The sequence below is a fragment of the Calliopsis andreniformis genome, chromosome 1, assembly GCF_051401765.1.
Source record: "Calliopsis andreniformis isolate RMS-2024a chromosome 1, iyCalAndr_principal, whole genome shotgun sequence".
NCBI classification, from domain to species: domain Eukaryota; kingdom Metazoa; phylum Arthropoda; class Insecta; order Hymenoptera; family Andrenidae; genus Calliopsis; species Calliopsis andreniformis.
Window position 1 is genome coordinate 8071973 of NC_135062.1, and position 18653 is coordinate 8090625.

The 18653-nt window shown below is 36.3% G+C and overlaps 1 protein-coding gene across 4 annotated transcripts in view; it reads right to left on the reverse strand.

Annotated features, from left to right (window-relative positions):
* Fas3 (fasciclin 3) overlaps window positions 1–13725 on the reverse strand; it is a 32435-nt gene extending 18710 nt beyond the window's left edge. For all 4 annotated transcript variants that reach the window (XM_076392802.1, XM_076392794.1, XM_076392788.1 and 1 more), the window contains exons 1-7: window positions 13368–13725; window positions 11140–11274; window positions 10746–10931; window positions 10105–10289; window positions 4646–4787; window positions 3949–3999; window positions 2300–2413 (exon numbers count right to left, since the gene is read on the reverse strand). In XM_076392802.1, the coding sequence (XP_076248917.1) occupies window positions 2300–2413; window positions 3949–3999; window positions 4646–4787; window positions 10105–10289; window positions 10746–10931; window positions 11140–11274; window positions 13368–13725 (1171 nt within the window). The remainder of the gene's footprint in view (window positions 1–2299; window positions 2414–3948; window positions 4000–4645; window positions 4788–10104; window positions 10290–10745; window positions 10932–11139; window positions 11275–13367) is intronic.
* Between the last annotated feature and the right edge of the window lie 4928 nt (window positions 13726–18653).

Here is an 18653-nt window from a genome sequence, read left to right on the forward strand (position 1 = left end):
TTGTGACACTCGAATCGGCTTCGACGGAATTAAAAATAGACGGAAAAACTGGGGAGTCGCGGAAATCGTTCGTCAGTCGGAATTTACTTTGTGCATTTAAAGCAATTCTAAGCGAGTATCTAATTTTTTTTAACGGTATAATATTAACAGTCATTAACAGAGGTCCTTTATTCAGTAATTTAGCTATTTGGAATGGAGATAAATACGTTTTGTACAAACATACCGTTTACTCCACGAGCTACGTGATTTCTCTTATGTTAACTGTACCAATTTGTTTCTCGCGAAATATTTCTTACTAGTTACAAATATTTTCTCAGTATACAGTAATAAATGATACATATATGTAGGTTTCAGAGATGCAATCGCGATTTTTATGTGTCTTATGAAAAAGAAAAGTAGTTACTTTTGAATTATTAGTTAACACGTCTTTGGTGGTTTTTGTACGATACATTGACAACACGGAGATATACAGAATGTCCTCCAGTAGTCTTAGTTGACAGTATATAGAAAAATACTTGTATTAAAAGTATAATAATAATGAAATTAATTAGAGTAAAAAGAAAAAGTAATTTGTTTAGAAACTTTTGTATTTTTGAAATTAATGCGAATAAAAGGAGTTTGAATAGCTAACTGAATTTGTTTAAAAATAGAAGATATATATTAGAAATAGATATATATTAGAATAGATATTAGAAAATATAAATACTTTTAGTGAAAGAAAAGTAATCATAATTGGACACTTCTATATTCTACATCATTGTTAAAATGAAGAAAGTACCTAAACCAAGCGAAAACTTATAAAAAATACATTGTATACATTTAAATGATCTTTACTTTGAGTAGAAATCTACTTAAAGATATTTATAAAAATAAATGACAGTAATAACACCAGGATTAACAGAAAACTCAATCACAGAATTAAGTTCAAGAAGACGCTCTGTATATCGTTTAACAAGGAATGCCAATGTATTGGCCGACTAAGATTCTTGTCTACTACTTGTGGGGTCTACGCTGGAATCCGGTGCAGTGATCGAGTGTGTCTGACCGAGAACAGGGAGCACGAAATGGTTAATCGAGGAGCTGATAAAAAATGGTCGCAGAGGGAACAGTGACGAGCAGACGACAGAGCTGATGATGATGTAGGAACGAGCAATACTTTTGCAGAGTGGGGGCTGGTTGGTCTGCTGCCTGAGGTGACTTACCCCTGGACAGTGTCATGCCTAGAGTACGGAATCGCAAGGTTATTGTTGATGTTTCTCCTTACTCTTTACTTGGCCCGACTTGCATGCTGTCCTATCGGTAGCGGCACAACACACAAGACATTTGTATACATACAAATATAGAGATACATATAAATATAAAGTAAATAGGCATTTATGTATTAAGGCGTTTAGGCACGTCTGGGCCGACATCGTTGCTCGCTGTCTAGACATTAAACATCGCACACGCATGAAAACATCATAGAATTTATATTTTACGTCGTATCGATATATCAGACGTGATATTCTCACTTGCGGAATCTGTTGTCGCTACTTTCTCTTTTGCTACAGGGCTTTCGTCAATGGAGTAATATACTCAAATTAGAGAAATTAATATATACGGCGATAAGCAGAAGTGTAAATCGGTTTCGATATGCTTACTTTTATCTCTCGTCAGAGATCACTGGGTAAAAATTGGAAGGAGACGTTTTTGCAACCACTTGTATTCATAATTTGTATTTTGAGACACTATTGCTTAAGAAATTTATGAAACAGTTTATACAAAAGTATCTAAGTTTTAAAATATGTTTAATTTGATTATTGTGCCTTTTTTAAGCTAAAAGATACATAAATATGTTTACACTTCTGATTTTAACTTGCTTTAAATTTCAGCCCTGCACTATGTTCACAAAGAATAGTCTAAATATCAATAGTGAATAGTATCTACAAAAAAATCATTGTAAAAATTAAGTGTACGCATGAATGCAGTCACGATACCTACGACCATGTAAAAATGAGTTCATTACACATCGATACAGTGTGGTACGAAAATAATAGAAAAATATCTTTATTACACACTATTGCCTATTGTACACTTTGTTTATACAAATAATACTCTCTATCAATCGCTAAAGCAGAGAACTCAATTTATTTCCTAAAGTTTCGATTACTTCCGAGGTATCGTTTTTCAGTTTTATCAATCATATTCTCAGTTGCTTGTATGCAATTAATAAATAACAAAGGTACACGAAAAATCGCCATGGGGGTAATGGGAACGCGAGGCTGAATAAGAATAATTTGTTAAAGAAATTGCTACTCACCTGCGAAGCACCAGCGTCCGGTCGCACGAGCGAAAATTAGTAGGCAAACGATGAGAATTAGCACCAGGGCCCCGACAACAATACCAATGATAGATCCAGCGTCTAAATCAACGCCTGAAATTGTTTAAAAACGTATCATGAGCTGGATGCATTGGAATATCTGAGAAATACAAATTTATCTACTCTAGAATTATTACTTAGTGTAAAATCGTTCCACGTACTCTTTACTCCATCGATAACACAATTAATTTTTTTATCGCAAAACAAAATGTCGCGTATGAAATTGAGTTCATTATTTGTAACGTGAACAATTTTCAACAAAGATATCAAGTACAGTACATACACAAAACAGTAGATCTATCAGAAATTGAGAACACTTTTCAAAATATAATTCTATCATGCGCCTACGTTTAACATATGAAATTATGAATAAATCTAAATTTCCATAGCTTAAAAATTCAGAAGAAATTAGCTGAACGTATTTCGAAAAATTTGTAACAGACAACAGCGACATTCGTTAACGTTTGTTGGACAAAATCGATTACTGAATGACTAATTGCATATTAATATCGAACGAAAATATCTAAAAAGAGTATCGACGAACGAAGCAATCGTGAACACTTGCGCGTGTGAAAAATATATATTCGATGAAATTTAACAAGCGTTCCAAGCTTTATGCGTTTGTACAAATCCGTAATTGAGATCAGGCTAATTTTTGATGCAAAAGTATGCAAAGAAAATCAGTGGCGCAGAAATTGTGCTCAACGCATCGAAAAAGCGTTATTTCATACGAGAGCCAATCGCATAGAGACCTATTTGTTTTCATTGGAGAAAACAAAAATAATATTTAGCGTATAGAACTGCCATTCACTTTTCGAGTGGATACGAATGTAACAATGTAAACGTTACAAACACACGAGTGTTCCATAGCGCGGAGTTCCATTCGCGTGATTTTTATCAATTCATCACGATTTTCAAATAAAACGACAATATTGGATGAACGAGAAAAAACTATTGGAATAATGTTTACACGATTCCCGTTCAAAAGCTTAAACAAATATACAGGGCGAGTCACGTATACTGGAACTTCGATGACTCCATAAATATTGATTTTAACAAAAACTGGTCCAGACAAGCATTGAGAGGATGGCATTTTGAACATACTCTCGACAGTTCAGGAAAACGCGGTGAAAAAAGCTGCAGCGATAATTGTTCGAAACTGGAAAAAAAGATCCATAACACGAGTACAGGATAACTTTTTGATATTACCTTTTCGCCATTTTGTGTAGCAGAAACATGAAAAAATTTATCTAATATTTGTAGTGACTTTTATGTGCAATATTCGTGGAACTTAATTTTACTGTGCTATCAATATTTCAGAGCATATCAGATTTGATCACATCCAGCCTTGTAAAATTATTTCAAAATTGTAGTAACAAGCTCAGAAACTGAAGCACACTTCCATTATAAAATACGCTCGCCAGAAATAACAGTGGCACGAAGCGAATCGGGACCGTAGTTATGGTTGAAAGTTTCTCGCGTTCGGTAGCAACACGAATTTTTAATCACTGTTATTATCTTCATGGAACTCCACGCTTGGGCGACTACATAGACTACTTACGTATAATAATTTGAAAGAATGACATTACCTAGTGCGTGCATGTGTTCGGAGAGCTTACCATAGAAGTGACTGAACGCCCCTGCGTGAGTGCATGCGGTGAAGGATCGATATCGTTAGAAACACATAGCCACATGTACACGTGAGACACACATAAATTCTAATTCGTATTTTCGGTGTGATTGAGAGCGTAATGATGACGGGGCAGTGTGTGAAGGTGACAACGAACGTGACGTAGAGAACCGATAGACGGACGCGGGTGAACGTATATTCGACTGAATGAAATGGAAGTGCGAAAGAACTGATAGCGTGATCGACAGCAGCCCATGAATTCAGATTGCTTTCATTTTCTTCCCTCATCTCCCCGTTTCGACATTAAATATTTGTCATTAGCCTGATATTGTGTTGGAATAATGTCTTCCTCTTGATTATCAATTAGGAATTTCGATTTATTCTTTATTTGAGCTTTTGTATTTCAAAGTAGCTATTTTGACGAATATATGAATTTTCTCATCGTCTTATGTTGCGTGTGTAGTGTAGACACAGCTTAATACAGTCGTTTTTATTAAAATCAGTGTACACATATTAGTGTTAGGTAGATGTTAGACAAAAATTGAAATTCCATTTTATTCCTCGAATTTTGTGTATTGTCGTGTCTTGCACGCTACTCTGGTGCATAATGTGCGTGATTCGCGGTGTATTAATTGTGAATATATCGATAATTGTACCTGCTGGTTCTGTAGAAGTCGACAAAACGATACGGTATTCGTAAGCTCCTTCACCGTTGCGGGCTTCTAGGACGTATTCCTTTTCCGTATCGGATTTCTGAACGCTGTCGATCGTTAGGATTACGCTCCATGCTCCTCTTCCCTGCAAAAAGAAATACGATTGTATTACTTAAATGTTTGTAACCTCTTTTAGTAGTATATTCATCATTTTTTATTTATCAGAGTTATTGAAAGTAATTGTGAATCTTACAAGCTTAAATAATTATAAATTCTAAATGTATAACAATAGATGGTTATAAATTTGCGCAACTTCACATCAGTGATTTGTATTTCATATTTATTAAATTTCAGGATAAGATTTGTATACGTCAGAGCTCCAGGTTAGAGATTTCAAGAAGTATTAAAAAATTTTTGTTTAGATTTAAGGTTCTAGATTTTGATGGAAAATTACAGATTTCCTAAGTTTGTAGTATTCAAGGGATTAAAAAAGCTCTGAAAGTTCCTTCAAATTCGTAGAAGTTCCAGAATTCTTATGAGATGATCTAAATAGGTTCCTAAACATTTCGAACTCAGCTGACTGCTAAGGTGTTTAGAATTTCAAGCTCTAGATGTCAAGTACTCTTTGAAATGTCAAGAATCTCCAAGTCGAATATCCTAATGATCTCGTAGCTTAAAATTTGTGAGAACTTCTAACAGTGTCTCAAAGTCTCTTCAAGAGGTCTTAAATACTTGATGTCTTTGAGTTAACTTTGAAGTGAACTCTATAGTCTCCGTAGTTTGCAAAAATCATAAGAGTATCAATGGGTCTTATGAATTCAGGATCAAATGACCTACATCCAAGAAGCCCCCAAGGGACCCATAGAATTTCGAATATCTGACACAGATCCCCAAATCCCAGAGGTCTTCTAAAACTCCGTGATCTCTGGAACCACTCGGACTGTCAGAATCCCTCGAATGGTCACGTGAAACTTAGCAATTCACAGTCATTAACACAGACACATTTCTATGCATTGGAACCTGTGCTGGGAAAAAGTGCTGTACGTTGCTACCACAGACGCATCTCCAATTTGACCAATTGTATGCAGTTAAAAATGCACAGGACCAATCGCACGTTTCATGCAGGTACTTTCGTGGGTTTAATGATGTATTCATGTTAGTAGCGTGGTACACCTTTCTATACCAACTTTACTCAACACTCCTATTAGTGCAGTATAGATACATACAATGATATTGAGGAAAAGAAATCAACCTAACAATTTTTAACTTTGTTGCATCATATTTATCATATTATTATCATATTACCACCCAAATAGAACTCTTTTAAAATCGATACATAACCATTTTAGAACCAGTAAAGAATCAATATAACATGACTCTAGAACCGTAACTAAAATCGATATCAGTAGAAACCTTTTTCACTTCTAACAATTATGGGATTATTTCGGTTCTTCATAACAGTTTCAAGAAATGAAGCCAAAACTGTTTTCAACTCTCGCCTTCAATCTTTGAACCTTCTCCAGGACCACGCTATAAATCAATCCTTCCCAAATGAAATGATCGTACCATCCAACTACTTTCCGAACATATCAAATACCGAGACGTCAAACTGTTTAAGTTCCGTGCACCATGAAGCCATCCTACTTTGTGTACCGCCACATGGTAGAGCTTGTTAACGCCGCAACCCTTGAACTTCGCCAACTTTAATATCGTCATTTAACAAATTATATTCTTGTTAGCAAACGTTATTGTTACTTATCAACTCGGCGAAGTTTGCGGTGGCTTTAACGAGTCTCGCTGCTCGGCGCACGCGATGAAACTACCAGGAAGAAAAACCGTCGGAGGTGCGTTCGTTGAACCTATTCCCATGGCGCGCGTGGGCGTGCAGCGGTGCACAAAAGGGAGGCAACACACTTTCGAATGCCGTAATTGCGTTTTCATTAAAAACTGATCCGCGATCCGCCAATGCTGCTCGGCGGCGTGCAGTTTTTGAAAGCCATTCACGCCGCCGTCTCTGCGAGCGATTTTGAATGGCTCCCTTTATTGGTTCCTTCGCCACCGATTCCTGTTAGCGAGCTCTGACCAGCCTGGCAAAGAATCTCTCGCGAGTTTGTGATATTGAACGCCGTCGGAAATGCGCGATGTCAGTCTACGTTTGGCCGATGACTGCGACGCGCGCCCTTTTGAATGTTGATGTCGCTTTAATTTCACCTTCTGCCTTTGCACGTTTTACGAGCTTCGACTCCCGTGAGGTTTTAATCAATTTTGCGGTATAATATTCCTCGTGTTTTCTTTGTATTCAATTTGTTAATTAGGTTTTGAAGGCACAATCTTTGAGCAATGGTTTTTTGTTATGTTGGAAAGAAATGAGAGAGTGCAAGATCGTTGTATTTAGGTATTATATTGTTGGATGACTAGCTTTAGGCCTTAATTATAAAAGATAGCTAACTTAGGTCACTATTTGTGCATACTTTCCAAATCAGAGTCTGAATCGTAGTTTCAAGCAGGGATTAAGCTAAGGGCTAGGGTTCTTAATTCTCCAACAAAAACGCATAGTATACAGGTAGCGTGCATAAGTATTTGGACACTTTAACATTATTGGAAAAGCATGAAATATCTACATTTTTGTATTAATGATAACTGCAAACCTTATTGTAACCATATTTGTAAACCTTATATAATTGTCTAAGATGAAATTTGTAGCCAAAACTGTTATAGAATTTTAGTTGGTGCAATTTACATATTGCAATAATGTGATAGTGTTCAAATACTTATATACAGTAGAGTATACTTATGTATTCAGAAAATTTTAAGCCCAGGATTTTTATACTCAAAGCTTCTCTCGGCTACATGTCTTCTTACTCGTTGTTTTAACTGTTGTTCTCGTTGAAATAAATATATTACTTAGTTGAAAGTCAAACTTGTGTATTCTAATACTCGCAGGCTTTTAATAATATCTTGAAATGTATATCAAATAAGTTTTGTTTGTTATTAATTAAAACTGTACACATGGCAATCTTAGAAATGTATTCTTCATTATAAATGATAAAGTCGTCAGTAAGGTCCTAGGATATCAAGATACATAAGTAATTTTTAATTGTTACTTTAAATAAAGTACCAGAGGACATAGATTTACGAATTTGTATCTTGAATGTGTTTAAAAGTTTTTCTCAATTTTCTTTATTCAATAATAATTATAATATTTGGTATTTAATTATTTGTAGCATTTAGTAAGTAGCTACTAGTTGTATTAAAGAGGTAGGATTTCTTTCTAGCTTTCTTTTATTTGCACAATAAAGGGACCAATTTCCGTGACAACATCAATAGACGAATTATTTCAGACGATTGCAAACGATTTGTGGCACTTCAATTCGTGTGGAATTTCATTAAGGCCCCTTGATTATCGAGGAACTTTCTAATCACGCAGATGCGTGAAAAACGTTAAGTGCACTGTGAAAATCGATGTTCTGGAATACGAAACCTTTGTTCGATTACCTTCGTTTTTGCGCTCCTTTATCTTCAATTATCCCCAGTCTCTTCTTCTATTGTTTTTGCTCTGAGAAACCTCTCCCCGTATAGCAATCGATATTTAATTACACTGTTCAACACGGGTCTGATTTTGTAAGCGTGAATAAACATTTCTTATAGATTTCGACGTGCTGATTACGAATCTGCAAACCGTTTTTTTCCAGAACGTACAGTTTTTGAAAAAATCAATTTTGAAAAAAATGACAAATTTTCAACTTTGGAATTTTTCTGTGCTTTTGCCGTAGTAGTTATTTAGTTGCTCTTTGTACGAAATGATTCTGTGGACTCTCCCGAATAAAATAATATAAATAGTTATTAGATTATAAACATCGAAATAGGTTTAAATAACAATTAAAGTGAAAAGGACACCCAAAACGCACCCATTTTTGCTGATATTTTTCACTTTATTTCAAAAAGTAAGGGTCTAGGAGAAAATTTGACTATAACACGCGATAGAGCAAACCTTTCTACTAAGGAAAGCATCAGGCGAATGTTCAAAATTATTTTTGTTTTCAATATAGAAATAAAATAGTTTGGCGAAACGCGCGGCGGCGACAGTGGTACTCAATGACGGCGACGCGCGCCGGTAGACGCCTCGCCTATCGCCTGCTGTTCCGCGGACCCTGTACGCATTGACGTCATTGAGTACCACTGCCGCCGCCGCGCGTTTCGCCAAACTATTTTATTTCTATATTGAAAACAAAAATAATTTTGAACATTCGCCTGATGCTTTCCTTAGTAGAAAGGTTTGCTCTATCGCGTGTTATAGTCAAATTTTCTCCTAGACCTTTACTTTTTGAAATAAAGTGAAAAATATCAGCAAAAATGGGTGCGTTTTGGGTGTCCTTTTCACTTTAATTGTTATTTAAACCTATTTCGATGTTTATAATCTAATAACTATTTATATTATTTTATTCGGGAGAGTTCACAGAATCATTTCGTGCAAAGAGCAACTAAATAACTGCTACGGCAAAAGCACAGAAAAATCCCAAAGTTGAAAAATTGTCATTTTTTTCAAAATTGATTTTTTCAAAAACTGTACGTTCTGGAACAAAACGGTTTGCAGATTCGTAATCAGCACGTCAAAATCTATAAGAAATGTTTATTCACGTTTACAAAATCGAAAAAAAGTCAAAATTTGTTGAACAGTGTTATTAGCTTTGCTATCACTTACATCGACGTTTATCATTTTTATTAGGAGTTATAAATTTCAGATTCTCCTTTTCAATTCATTTTCTTTTACATTTAGTAGAATCTAAATATTTTTATCACTGTAATGTCTAATACCTATTTATTCTAATTTGTTGAGACTATTACTTTGGCACTCATCAAGTTTGCTATACGATGTGAAACTGCTATATATTACTTCTAATTTATTTGACTGTTCAGAATTTCTCATCAATATTGTTGGAACACTTCAGCAATCTCAATATTTATGAACAAAAATTTTCACGTTGAAGTATTCATTCTATCCCATCCCCAGGCCTGAAGACGACACTCGATGGTACGTTTTATTGATAAGGCTTATTAGACTTTCCAAGCAGCCAAAGATTTTATTTATTGACGGTCGTTTCGTTCACGTCGAGAAACTTCGAAGAAAGTTTTATCCACATTGGAAGCGCAACTTTCTGTGATATTTTCCTGTTAGACCTAGGATGGTGCAGTCTATTATTTTTACCACTTTCCTGTTATCACAGACGAGGGTAAACTTGACGTTCTATGTAAGTTTAGTCAACGATGTTGGGAATAAGAATTTAAACAATGTACGAAAGACGAGGAAGGATATCAATTTGAGTTGCTTCTAGCTTTTCTGGATTTAGAATCATTTATAAGCTTTTTGTTATCAATATGGTATTAAAGGATCCATTTGAGATATTTTTAAATTATATTTAACATCTAGCTTCAGATAAAAATTGATTAGAAATTAGATTTACCAGATCGACAGCGGTTGAAGTCTCAAGTCGGTTGCTTTCGTCGGGACGACCCTCGTTGATTTTTTCGTCGTTCACTCGCCACAAGAAATGTGGTCTGGGATTCGCGTAAACGGTTACGTTCACAATTCCCTGACGTCCAATTACATATCCGAAACGCTCAATAGTTGGCTGGGGTTGAGGAGGATCTGTGAACAAAATTTATTAATGGCAATCTGAACTTGGATGTTCAAGAAATCTGCTACGATTCCTGATGAATATAAATTTCAACTTCAGAAAATAAATTACAATTGTAAACGAATAAAACAATTTGAGAAAGAACGAAAAATGTAGTAATCCTGAATATTCATATTGAGGAATATTTAAAGTCAGTGTAATTTTATGTATTAGAGCTAAATTCTCGGTAGAAAATATTTGATATGTTTTATAAATTCCACTGATTTACAAATCTGATTTATATTATTTGTTAGTATCTAAAATAAATTTTAGAAAATATGCACAGAATTTTATCGAAATTCTATTGAATTTCTATTCTATTCTATTTTATTTGTTTTCTATTTCTATTTTAGCGAAACACGGTAATTAATAGCTACACTGAAATTTTCCTAAATAGTTTAATGAATGAATAAAAAATAGCTACTCACAGTATACTTGCAATTGCATGGTAGTTTCTCTGGGCTTGTCAAGAGCGATGTGGCTGGCAACACATCGCAACATCTTGCCATTATCGGTCCAATCCAAACTACGCGATGCATTCTGCACAGCCAGTGAGTTATCGTCGATGTTCGAGTCGTAAATCGTGGATCTCTCTTCGCCAATAGGTTCATCGTCTAGTCACAAGAAAACACAGACACATGTGTATAAATACAATATTAATTTGACAATATCAGACACTTTTAATTTCAGTTTTCAAATTAAGAGATTCACACACATAATATGTATATATGCTTTAAATAATTAAGTTCCTTTTAGGTAATTAAGATAAGATTTTAGAAGCAGTAAAGAGATGAGCTTATAACGAGAGAATACTTTAATTACCAAGGAACAAAGACACGTTGGCTGCTGGTCGTCCTCCTGGAGCACTGCAGCTCACTTCCAATTTCTCTCCTTTTCTGTAGATATTTCTCCCATATGCTCCAGGACTCGTCTGGAGTTCAGGATTGTGTGGTGGTTCTATAAATTTAAATTCACGGGTTAATTGATTCCATTTTCACATTCAGTTTTGATGGTATTACCAGGGAAGTCAATAGAATATCGAAAACGATGATTAGAGCATCGAGAGACGAAGTCTTTCGGAAGTGTAATTAGGAAATCGAAAGGAGTAGTTGATAGCGAAAATAGGAAGTTTTATCGAAAGTTGAATCAAGAAGTCGTCGTAATAACCGCGCGGAGTTTTCTTCGGCATGAAGCTGTTTCATTGAATCACGATCCATTAATTTCCCCTATCGATTAAGCGTGTAAATTTCTATTTAAATTCGGGTCGGCGACGATTCTAGTCTCTCGATCATTCACCGTCGCCGTCATTTATCTTTATCGACTTTATCCGAAACAGTAATATCCTTTCGCGCTCTTTTATTTCGCCCTCCGTAAGCAGTACTCTTAACGAAGATTAATTAACCTTCGAATCCTAGGACGCAGGTCTCCCCTTAGCGTTTCACCTTACGGTAGAATGTTTTCCTTGGACAACAGAATTTATGAACCCTCAGGAATTTTCTTGTTAACTTAGGACACACACGAAACATTCTTCGCGATAGATTATACGGAGAGGAGAAGATATTAATTTCGGTGAAGTGGATTTTCGGTAAAATGTTTTTTTAGGAGAACAGAGTTAATGAATAAACTTTAATTAATTACGGTAGGTAATATGAGATTTTGAGGAAAATTAGAAGCAAGTGTAATAATTTGATTAATGGGTTAAGAACTTTTTGGCATTTTCTATAAATTCAAATGGTAAGAAAGAAACATGTGTATGTATAATATATGAAGTGGTATATTTGAACTCTTCTATTTCTTCTTTTTGGTCATTTTGTAATTGGTAGAGGTCGTCAGTTTTTAATCGTTTTAAATTTAAGATGCCTCTTAATTTCAAATACGGGACAATTTAAATGTCTTGGAAATATTAATCACGTACCCTAAATAACTATTCTAAATTAATTAGTCTAATCTCTTAATAATAGAAAGTAGCTATATCTAAAAATACTACTCTTCTGTATCATAATTAGATGTTTGAAATTTCTTGGATTATGTGTTGGAATTCACTTATAAGTAGAAAATAATCAAGACATCTCGATTTCTAAGCAGGTACTAGAGTTTGTAAGTTCCTACTGTAATTATATAATTCAAATCACCCTCAAAATTCTTCTCCTAAATTTCCAGAAACCTTAAGATTCTCAAGAAACTCTCCCTTGAGATATCTAGAATTTTAATAACTCCCAAATTTTAAAAATTTTAAACGAAACAAAATTCGACATATTTACGAAATGTATTTTCCACTCCAACTTTAGGGGTGGTTTCCACACCCTAAGCTTAAATACCAACGATTAAAAAAAATACATATTTAATATTGTTCTCAATTGCTAAGCAGATGCTAGAGTTTGTAAGTTTCTAGTGTAACTATATAATTCAAATCACCCTCAAAATTCTTCTTCTAAATTTCCAGAAACCTTAAGATTCTCAAGAAACTCTCCCTTGAGATATCTAGAATTTTAATAACTCTCAAAATTTTTAGAATTTTAAACGAAACAAAATTCGACATGAATACGAAAATGTATTTTCCACCCCAACTTTGGGGGTGGTTTCCACACCCTAAGCTTGAATACCAACGATTAAAAAAAATACATATTTAATATTGTTCTCAATTGCTAAGCAGATGCTAGAGTTTGTAAGTTTCTACTGTAACTATATAATTCAAATCACCCTCAAAATTCTTCTTCTAAATTTCCAGAAACCTTAAGATTCTCAAGAAACTCTCCCTTGAGATATCTAGAATTTTAATAACTCTCAAAATTTTTAGAATTTTAAACGAAACAAAATTCGACATGAATACGAAAATGTATTTTCCACCCCAACTTTGGGGGTGGTTTCCATACCCTAAGCTTGAATACCAACGATTAAAAAAAATACATATTTAATATTGTTCGATGCACTACTCGTATACAAAGTTTCATAAAAATCAGAAGATGACACTAAACTGATGTTCCTTGCGAGTCAATAAACTCAGAATTTTTGTTCCGACAAATAATTGAATAAATTAGAACAGTACGTACTGGCAACGATGATCTTGACAGATGCTTGTGCCTCCGCTCGATTGTCAGTGGGTATCAGGGTGCACTTGAAGATTCCGTCGTTGGTCTCTTTTATCTTGTGGATGTGAACGCCGCATTGTCCCGTCTCGGTGCCTTCCCCGTAATATTCGATGCCATCTTCGGGCGGTTGGTTCTTAGACAAGAGTATACCGCCACCCTCGCCAGGTATCTCGACACGGCAGACTTGGAGTGGTCTACCGACTCTGCACAAAATCTGCAGACTCTCGCCGAGTCTCACCGCCGTTTGATGTTTTGGATCGATGTCGACGACCAGGTTCGATTTCGACGCTGAAACAGTAGAAAGTAGAACGGTTACCATTAAACAGTGTTCTAGGATTGGGAACAGAAGTTTCGATTCTGTTGGGCAAATTCATTTTCCATTCTCAAGCGAAGTTGCTTTACGCGAAGGTTTACGTTCCTTTCACCTGGGCGAAATTAAATTACTCAGAGAAGCGAAGTTCTAGAATCTTTCTTCATTCTCAGAGCATTCGAACTTTTTAGACGTTCGGGATGGTTCTCACATTTGTAAAGGATGTTTGAGTTAATGTTCGCCAGAGTTGAATTTGAAAGCTGTGATTGGTAATTTTGTTTGAGGTTTATTAATTGTGTTGTATCATCTTAATTTCAACAGGAATTTTGGAAAGATTATACTGTGGGGTTGCTACACAGTTGGATTTACTCTAATCTCTAAGTAAATGTAAAATCTCTCAATTTTTATTATGTAAATTCTATTGTGTTAGGTAAATAATATTTCTTGCTTCATAATTTGGATTGAAAGAGTAGCAAGTAAATGTGATAGTCTGCAACCTAGTCCGATTTTTCATTCAAGATCAGTTAAAGATTATAATGCCACACTTCGTTGAATTCATCCTGATATGCACTATAATGGTACATCACAAAAAATATATATTAGTACGCAAAAAATGGCAATAATCTTCAAAACTCGGAAAAAATGAGCTTGAGAGAAGGAACATGGATTATAACATTCGCAGCTTTAAACCAAACCAGTTTGTCCTGACACATTTTTTCGTTCCAGCAAAAATAACGAAGACACTAGGATGTGCAAGTTAAAAAAACACCCTGTATATGAATATTAAACACGGATTAAGCCAGCTATAATAAAAAAATACACATCCTCCTACACAGCAGGCTCATTCGCTCAGCATCTACTCAAAAACATCACGAACGCTCTTCATCATGCGATATTATCCCCTCGTTAATTTATGCTTGACTTTCGAAACTCGCTAAGATACGCACTGCGCCCCAACAACGCGGAGATTATGCAAAATGTATTGTCAGTAAATTTTAATCGACAGCCTCTAAAGGATGCGCATAAGCGAGGCAAGCGCCAGCGATAGAGGGGATAGATCGAAAAACGATCCTCGGGTCGCGCCTGCAAGATTTATGACGCAAAAAGGAAAGTTGATTAAATCCCATCCCCCTTCGTCGACGCCAGTGTGTTCGTTTATTCTCCTTGTTCCGACACGGTCCCGCGAAAGTCGACCAAGTTTCTCTAGAGCTTCCGACCTTTCCCCTTTACGCTATCCTCCCATCGCCTTTTTTCAGCGCCACCACTGGTAATTAGGAAATTTCAATATTTTAGCTGGTCTTTCACTTCAGTTTTATCGCCGCTACTTCTAGGACACAGGAAGAAATTCAGCTTATTCTCCAACTTAGGAAGAGGAATAGGTGTCGTGTAATGGTTAATGGATTTACAATTTGTGGTAATCAAAAGGCTGACTTCTGAAGAATGACTTCTGCATTTCACATGATTTAGCTTATTTGATGTTAACAGTTAATACTTAACGATAGTAATAGATTTTGGAAAATGGAGTAAAACCATAATTTGATTTTTAGTTATCACTCAGGTTCTATTTTGTGATCCTTAAACTGGGATTCTTTAAATATCAGTTGTGAGAGCTGCTTAGGTAGTTTTATTTTTAGAGATTTGAGGCTTCAAACATATAAAGATTTAAATATTTGAAAATTTGAGTACAGTATTGTCTCGATACAAGTTACTTGTAATCAGTTGTATGCAAAAGGAATGTAGAAAATTCATTTCTAAGATGAATTTAAGCCTTCATAGTTTCAACTTGCCTTCCTAAAGTTGAAGACGAGGGTAATGTGAGTGTCAATCGAACTTATATCGAGACCACCCTGTAAGAATTAAAAAATGTGAGATTTTGGATATTAAGAAATATTTCTTTAGGAAATATTGGATATTAGGAATATTTGAATACCTAACTGAATACCTAATTGGATATGTATTTGAATACCTACTTGAGTAGCTCCTTGAAAGTAGCTCCCATTTAAATAGCTATTAGCTATTTGTATATCTATTTGAGTACCCAAATGAATATATTTGAATATCTATTCGACTACCTACTTCAATATCTATTCGAATCCTTAAGTATTTAAATATTTAAAGATTTCCAAATCTTCAAAGAATATATTTCTCCATTAAAAGAGAAGCCCTCACGTAGTAAATATAATTAAAGAAAATGAAATCCATTTCCAGACATCTATTATAAGACACCTGCCTCAAGCCTCTAAAAGAATATATACCCTCCGCTGGCTCCATTTCATCCACTCCTCAGCTTAAGCTCCAAGATGCGTTTGTGCATGAAAAGCTCGCGTACAGAGGCAGAAAAAAGAAGCAGAAGAAAAACCGAACGCGAAGGAATTTCCTTCCACGCCGCAGCTACTCCATAGCTTTCCCGAAAGTTTGCGCGATCGTGGCGGTGTGTAATGGATAACGAGAACCAGCAGTCGGCCAACAGTCTGCTTGTACTGTAAATGAACAAAAGTTCCGCGGCGCAAAAAGCTTCGAAAGTATCGACCCTACCCTTCACCCTGCCCCCTAGTAGACGGCGGCGTATAGAGGGTGCTGGATAAGTGAGAATGTGTACCGGTACTTTCCATTAATAACCGCATTGTCAAACTGCTGTTCGGCGTTTTCGTGCACGCAGCCTGAATTATAAAAGCGTTGTTACACCCCCTCAGCCACCCCGTGGCTCGCTTCTATCGAGCGTCGTTCCATACTTTTAGCAACACCATCCGTTATCTCGAGGAATCGGCGGCCTCGAAGTTTCCCAGGTATTTTAATGCCCCTCGATAATTAATTATTCGCCGTTCGTCCAGGCCGAGAGCGTTCGAAAATAGGCGGAAAAAAGGGAACGGGAAGCGGTAATGGTCAGATAAAAGAGGACGCGGAGCTTTGCGCGTTATCCTCGCTCCCTGGATTAAACATAAAGCTGTACACGGCTCGCGACACGCGGTCCATTGTGAAAGGTCCTCTGGATATTACACCAAACCGTATCCTGTTGGTTACGGAGTTCGTTACCGCGGGCCAGGTACATTTCGCGACGCGTCGCGTAAAAACGTGGAACAGCTCGCACGCGACTCCACGCCAGCTCGACAATGGGCTCTAGCGCGAAAGGGGGTTCATTAGCCTCGCAGAGTGGCGCGGTGTGCTTCCATTTAAATTTAAATCCAATGCGATTCGCGGGCGTCGGATCAAATGGGAAGCCGCGCGGAAATGAGCCGCGGCTTGCAAAATTCGCGAAATCGAATGCGCCGTGTCGTTTCGCTGTGGGAAGTTTGCGAGCTCTTTGGTCTTGGGGTTTAGAGGTTTGGTGGGGAATTAATCTTTCACTTTGGTAAGCCAATTTTCGGAAGTCTTTGTTCGGGGGAAATGGGATTAAATTAGAGGGGAATTCAGCTTCTCTTATTTCAGTATTAAGATATTCTTTTTATAGATAACGAATCTCTACTTTTCAGATATTCGAACTTCTTAATTTAGGGTTGTTTTCTTCATCTTGAGTTGGGTACCTTCCCAGTTGACTTTTAGGTGGTGACTTGACGTCAAATTGAGTCCATATCGCTAGTAGCGACCCTTATATGGAGATACATTCTACTTGTATTAAGATTCTATTATTTGTTGTCCTCTAGAAAATTTTATTACATTTATAACGTTTTTAATACAGTTACAATAATTTTAGAAAAACTGTGGAAATTGTATGGTACGCAATAGAAGAGCTACTCCTCTTTAAGTTTGCACAAAAATTGATTAGTGTTTCTATTCTAATCATTTTTAATACTGAGTATCTTGACAAAGTCTTTCTTCATCGAAAGTCAACGCGTTAACATCAAAGTACTCCTCTTTAACACTAAAACTACCAAATCAAATGACCGACACAGTTACTCCTCATAAACATTTTCTTCTGCAAGTACATAAGAATTTTCATCCACTAATGTCGAATAAAAGTAGAGAAATGTATAACTGATAACTGTTCACACGAATTGTGTATTTGATCAAAGACCTGTAATTTCGACACTTCAATAAAAACAGATATACGTTATCCCAGTAGTTTCAGTGTTAAAATAAGTACAAGAGTGTTCGAGCTGACGCATAATATTTCCAACGTAATTCGTATCTGGCCAGGTATCTGCGTGGGCGTTGATCTGCACGAAGAGTCACGTTTAGGGGCATGCGCTCAGATTTCGCTATTCAGATCAGAGGCAACGTCGATCTCGAACGAGCTAGAAACACGGCTCCTCATCGGGCCGAATGTGCTCGATCTCGTGCACGGCGCCATTATGATAATGCACCAGAGGAAATATGATAAACCGGGCGTGGCGCGAATAACGATTATCATATTTCACCTAGCGCGTTTCTAAGCGCGTCGAATGATATACATAACTACCCCGCGGACTGTATTGGTTCTTCTTGCGAGCGTTTGTCTTCCACACGTCGCGACCGAACTGTTAGCTTGATGAACGGGGGCTCGTGGCAGCCTTTTCCTGCCCACGAATACATCAAACGAACCTTCGAGATGTTAGCGCCTTAAATATCGCCATTATTTTTGGCGAGATGAATGTATGTACTATTGTGTCCAGAAAGTAAGGCGACTTTTCAATTTAAACTTTGCGGCTTTATCCAAATTGATAAACATTTTTTCTGTAGGTTGGCAGCTTGGTGACTGTCATCTGTAATATTCATTATGAAAATCGCCAGATGCACTTTTATTAATGTGGATAAACAAGCGTATCTGGAAAACTACTGAAGATAGTGACATAAAATTTGAGACAGATGACAGTCAAAGAGTTATCGACCTACAAAAAATATATTTATCAATTGGGATAAAGCTGGGAAGTTTAAATTAAAAAGTCACTTTACTAGCTGGACACAGTATGCGCTGAAAGAAAAGTTTAATCGTGAGAAAGTAAGTGGATAAAGGATTGTTT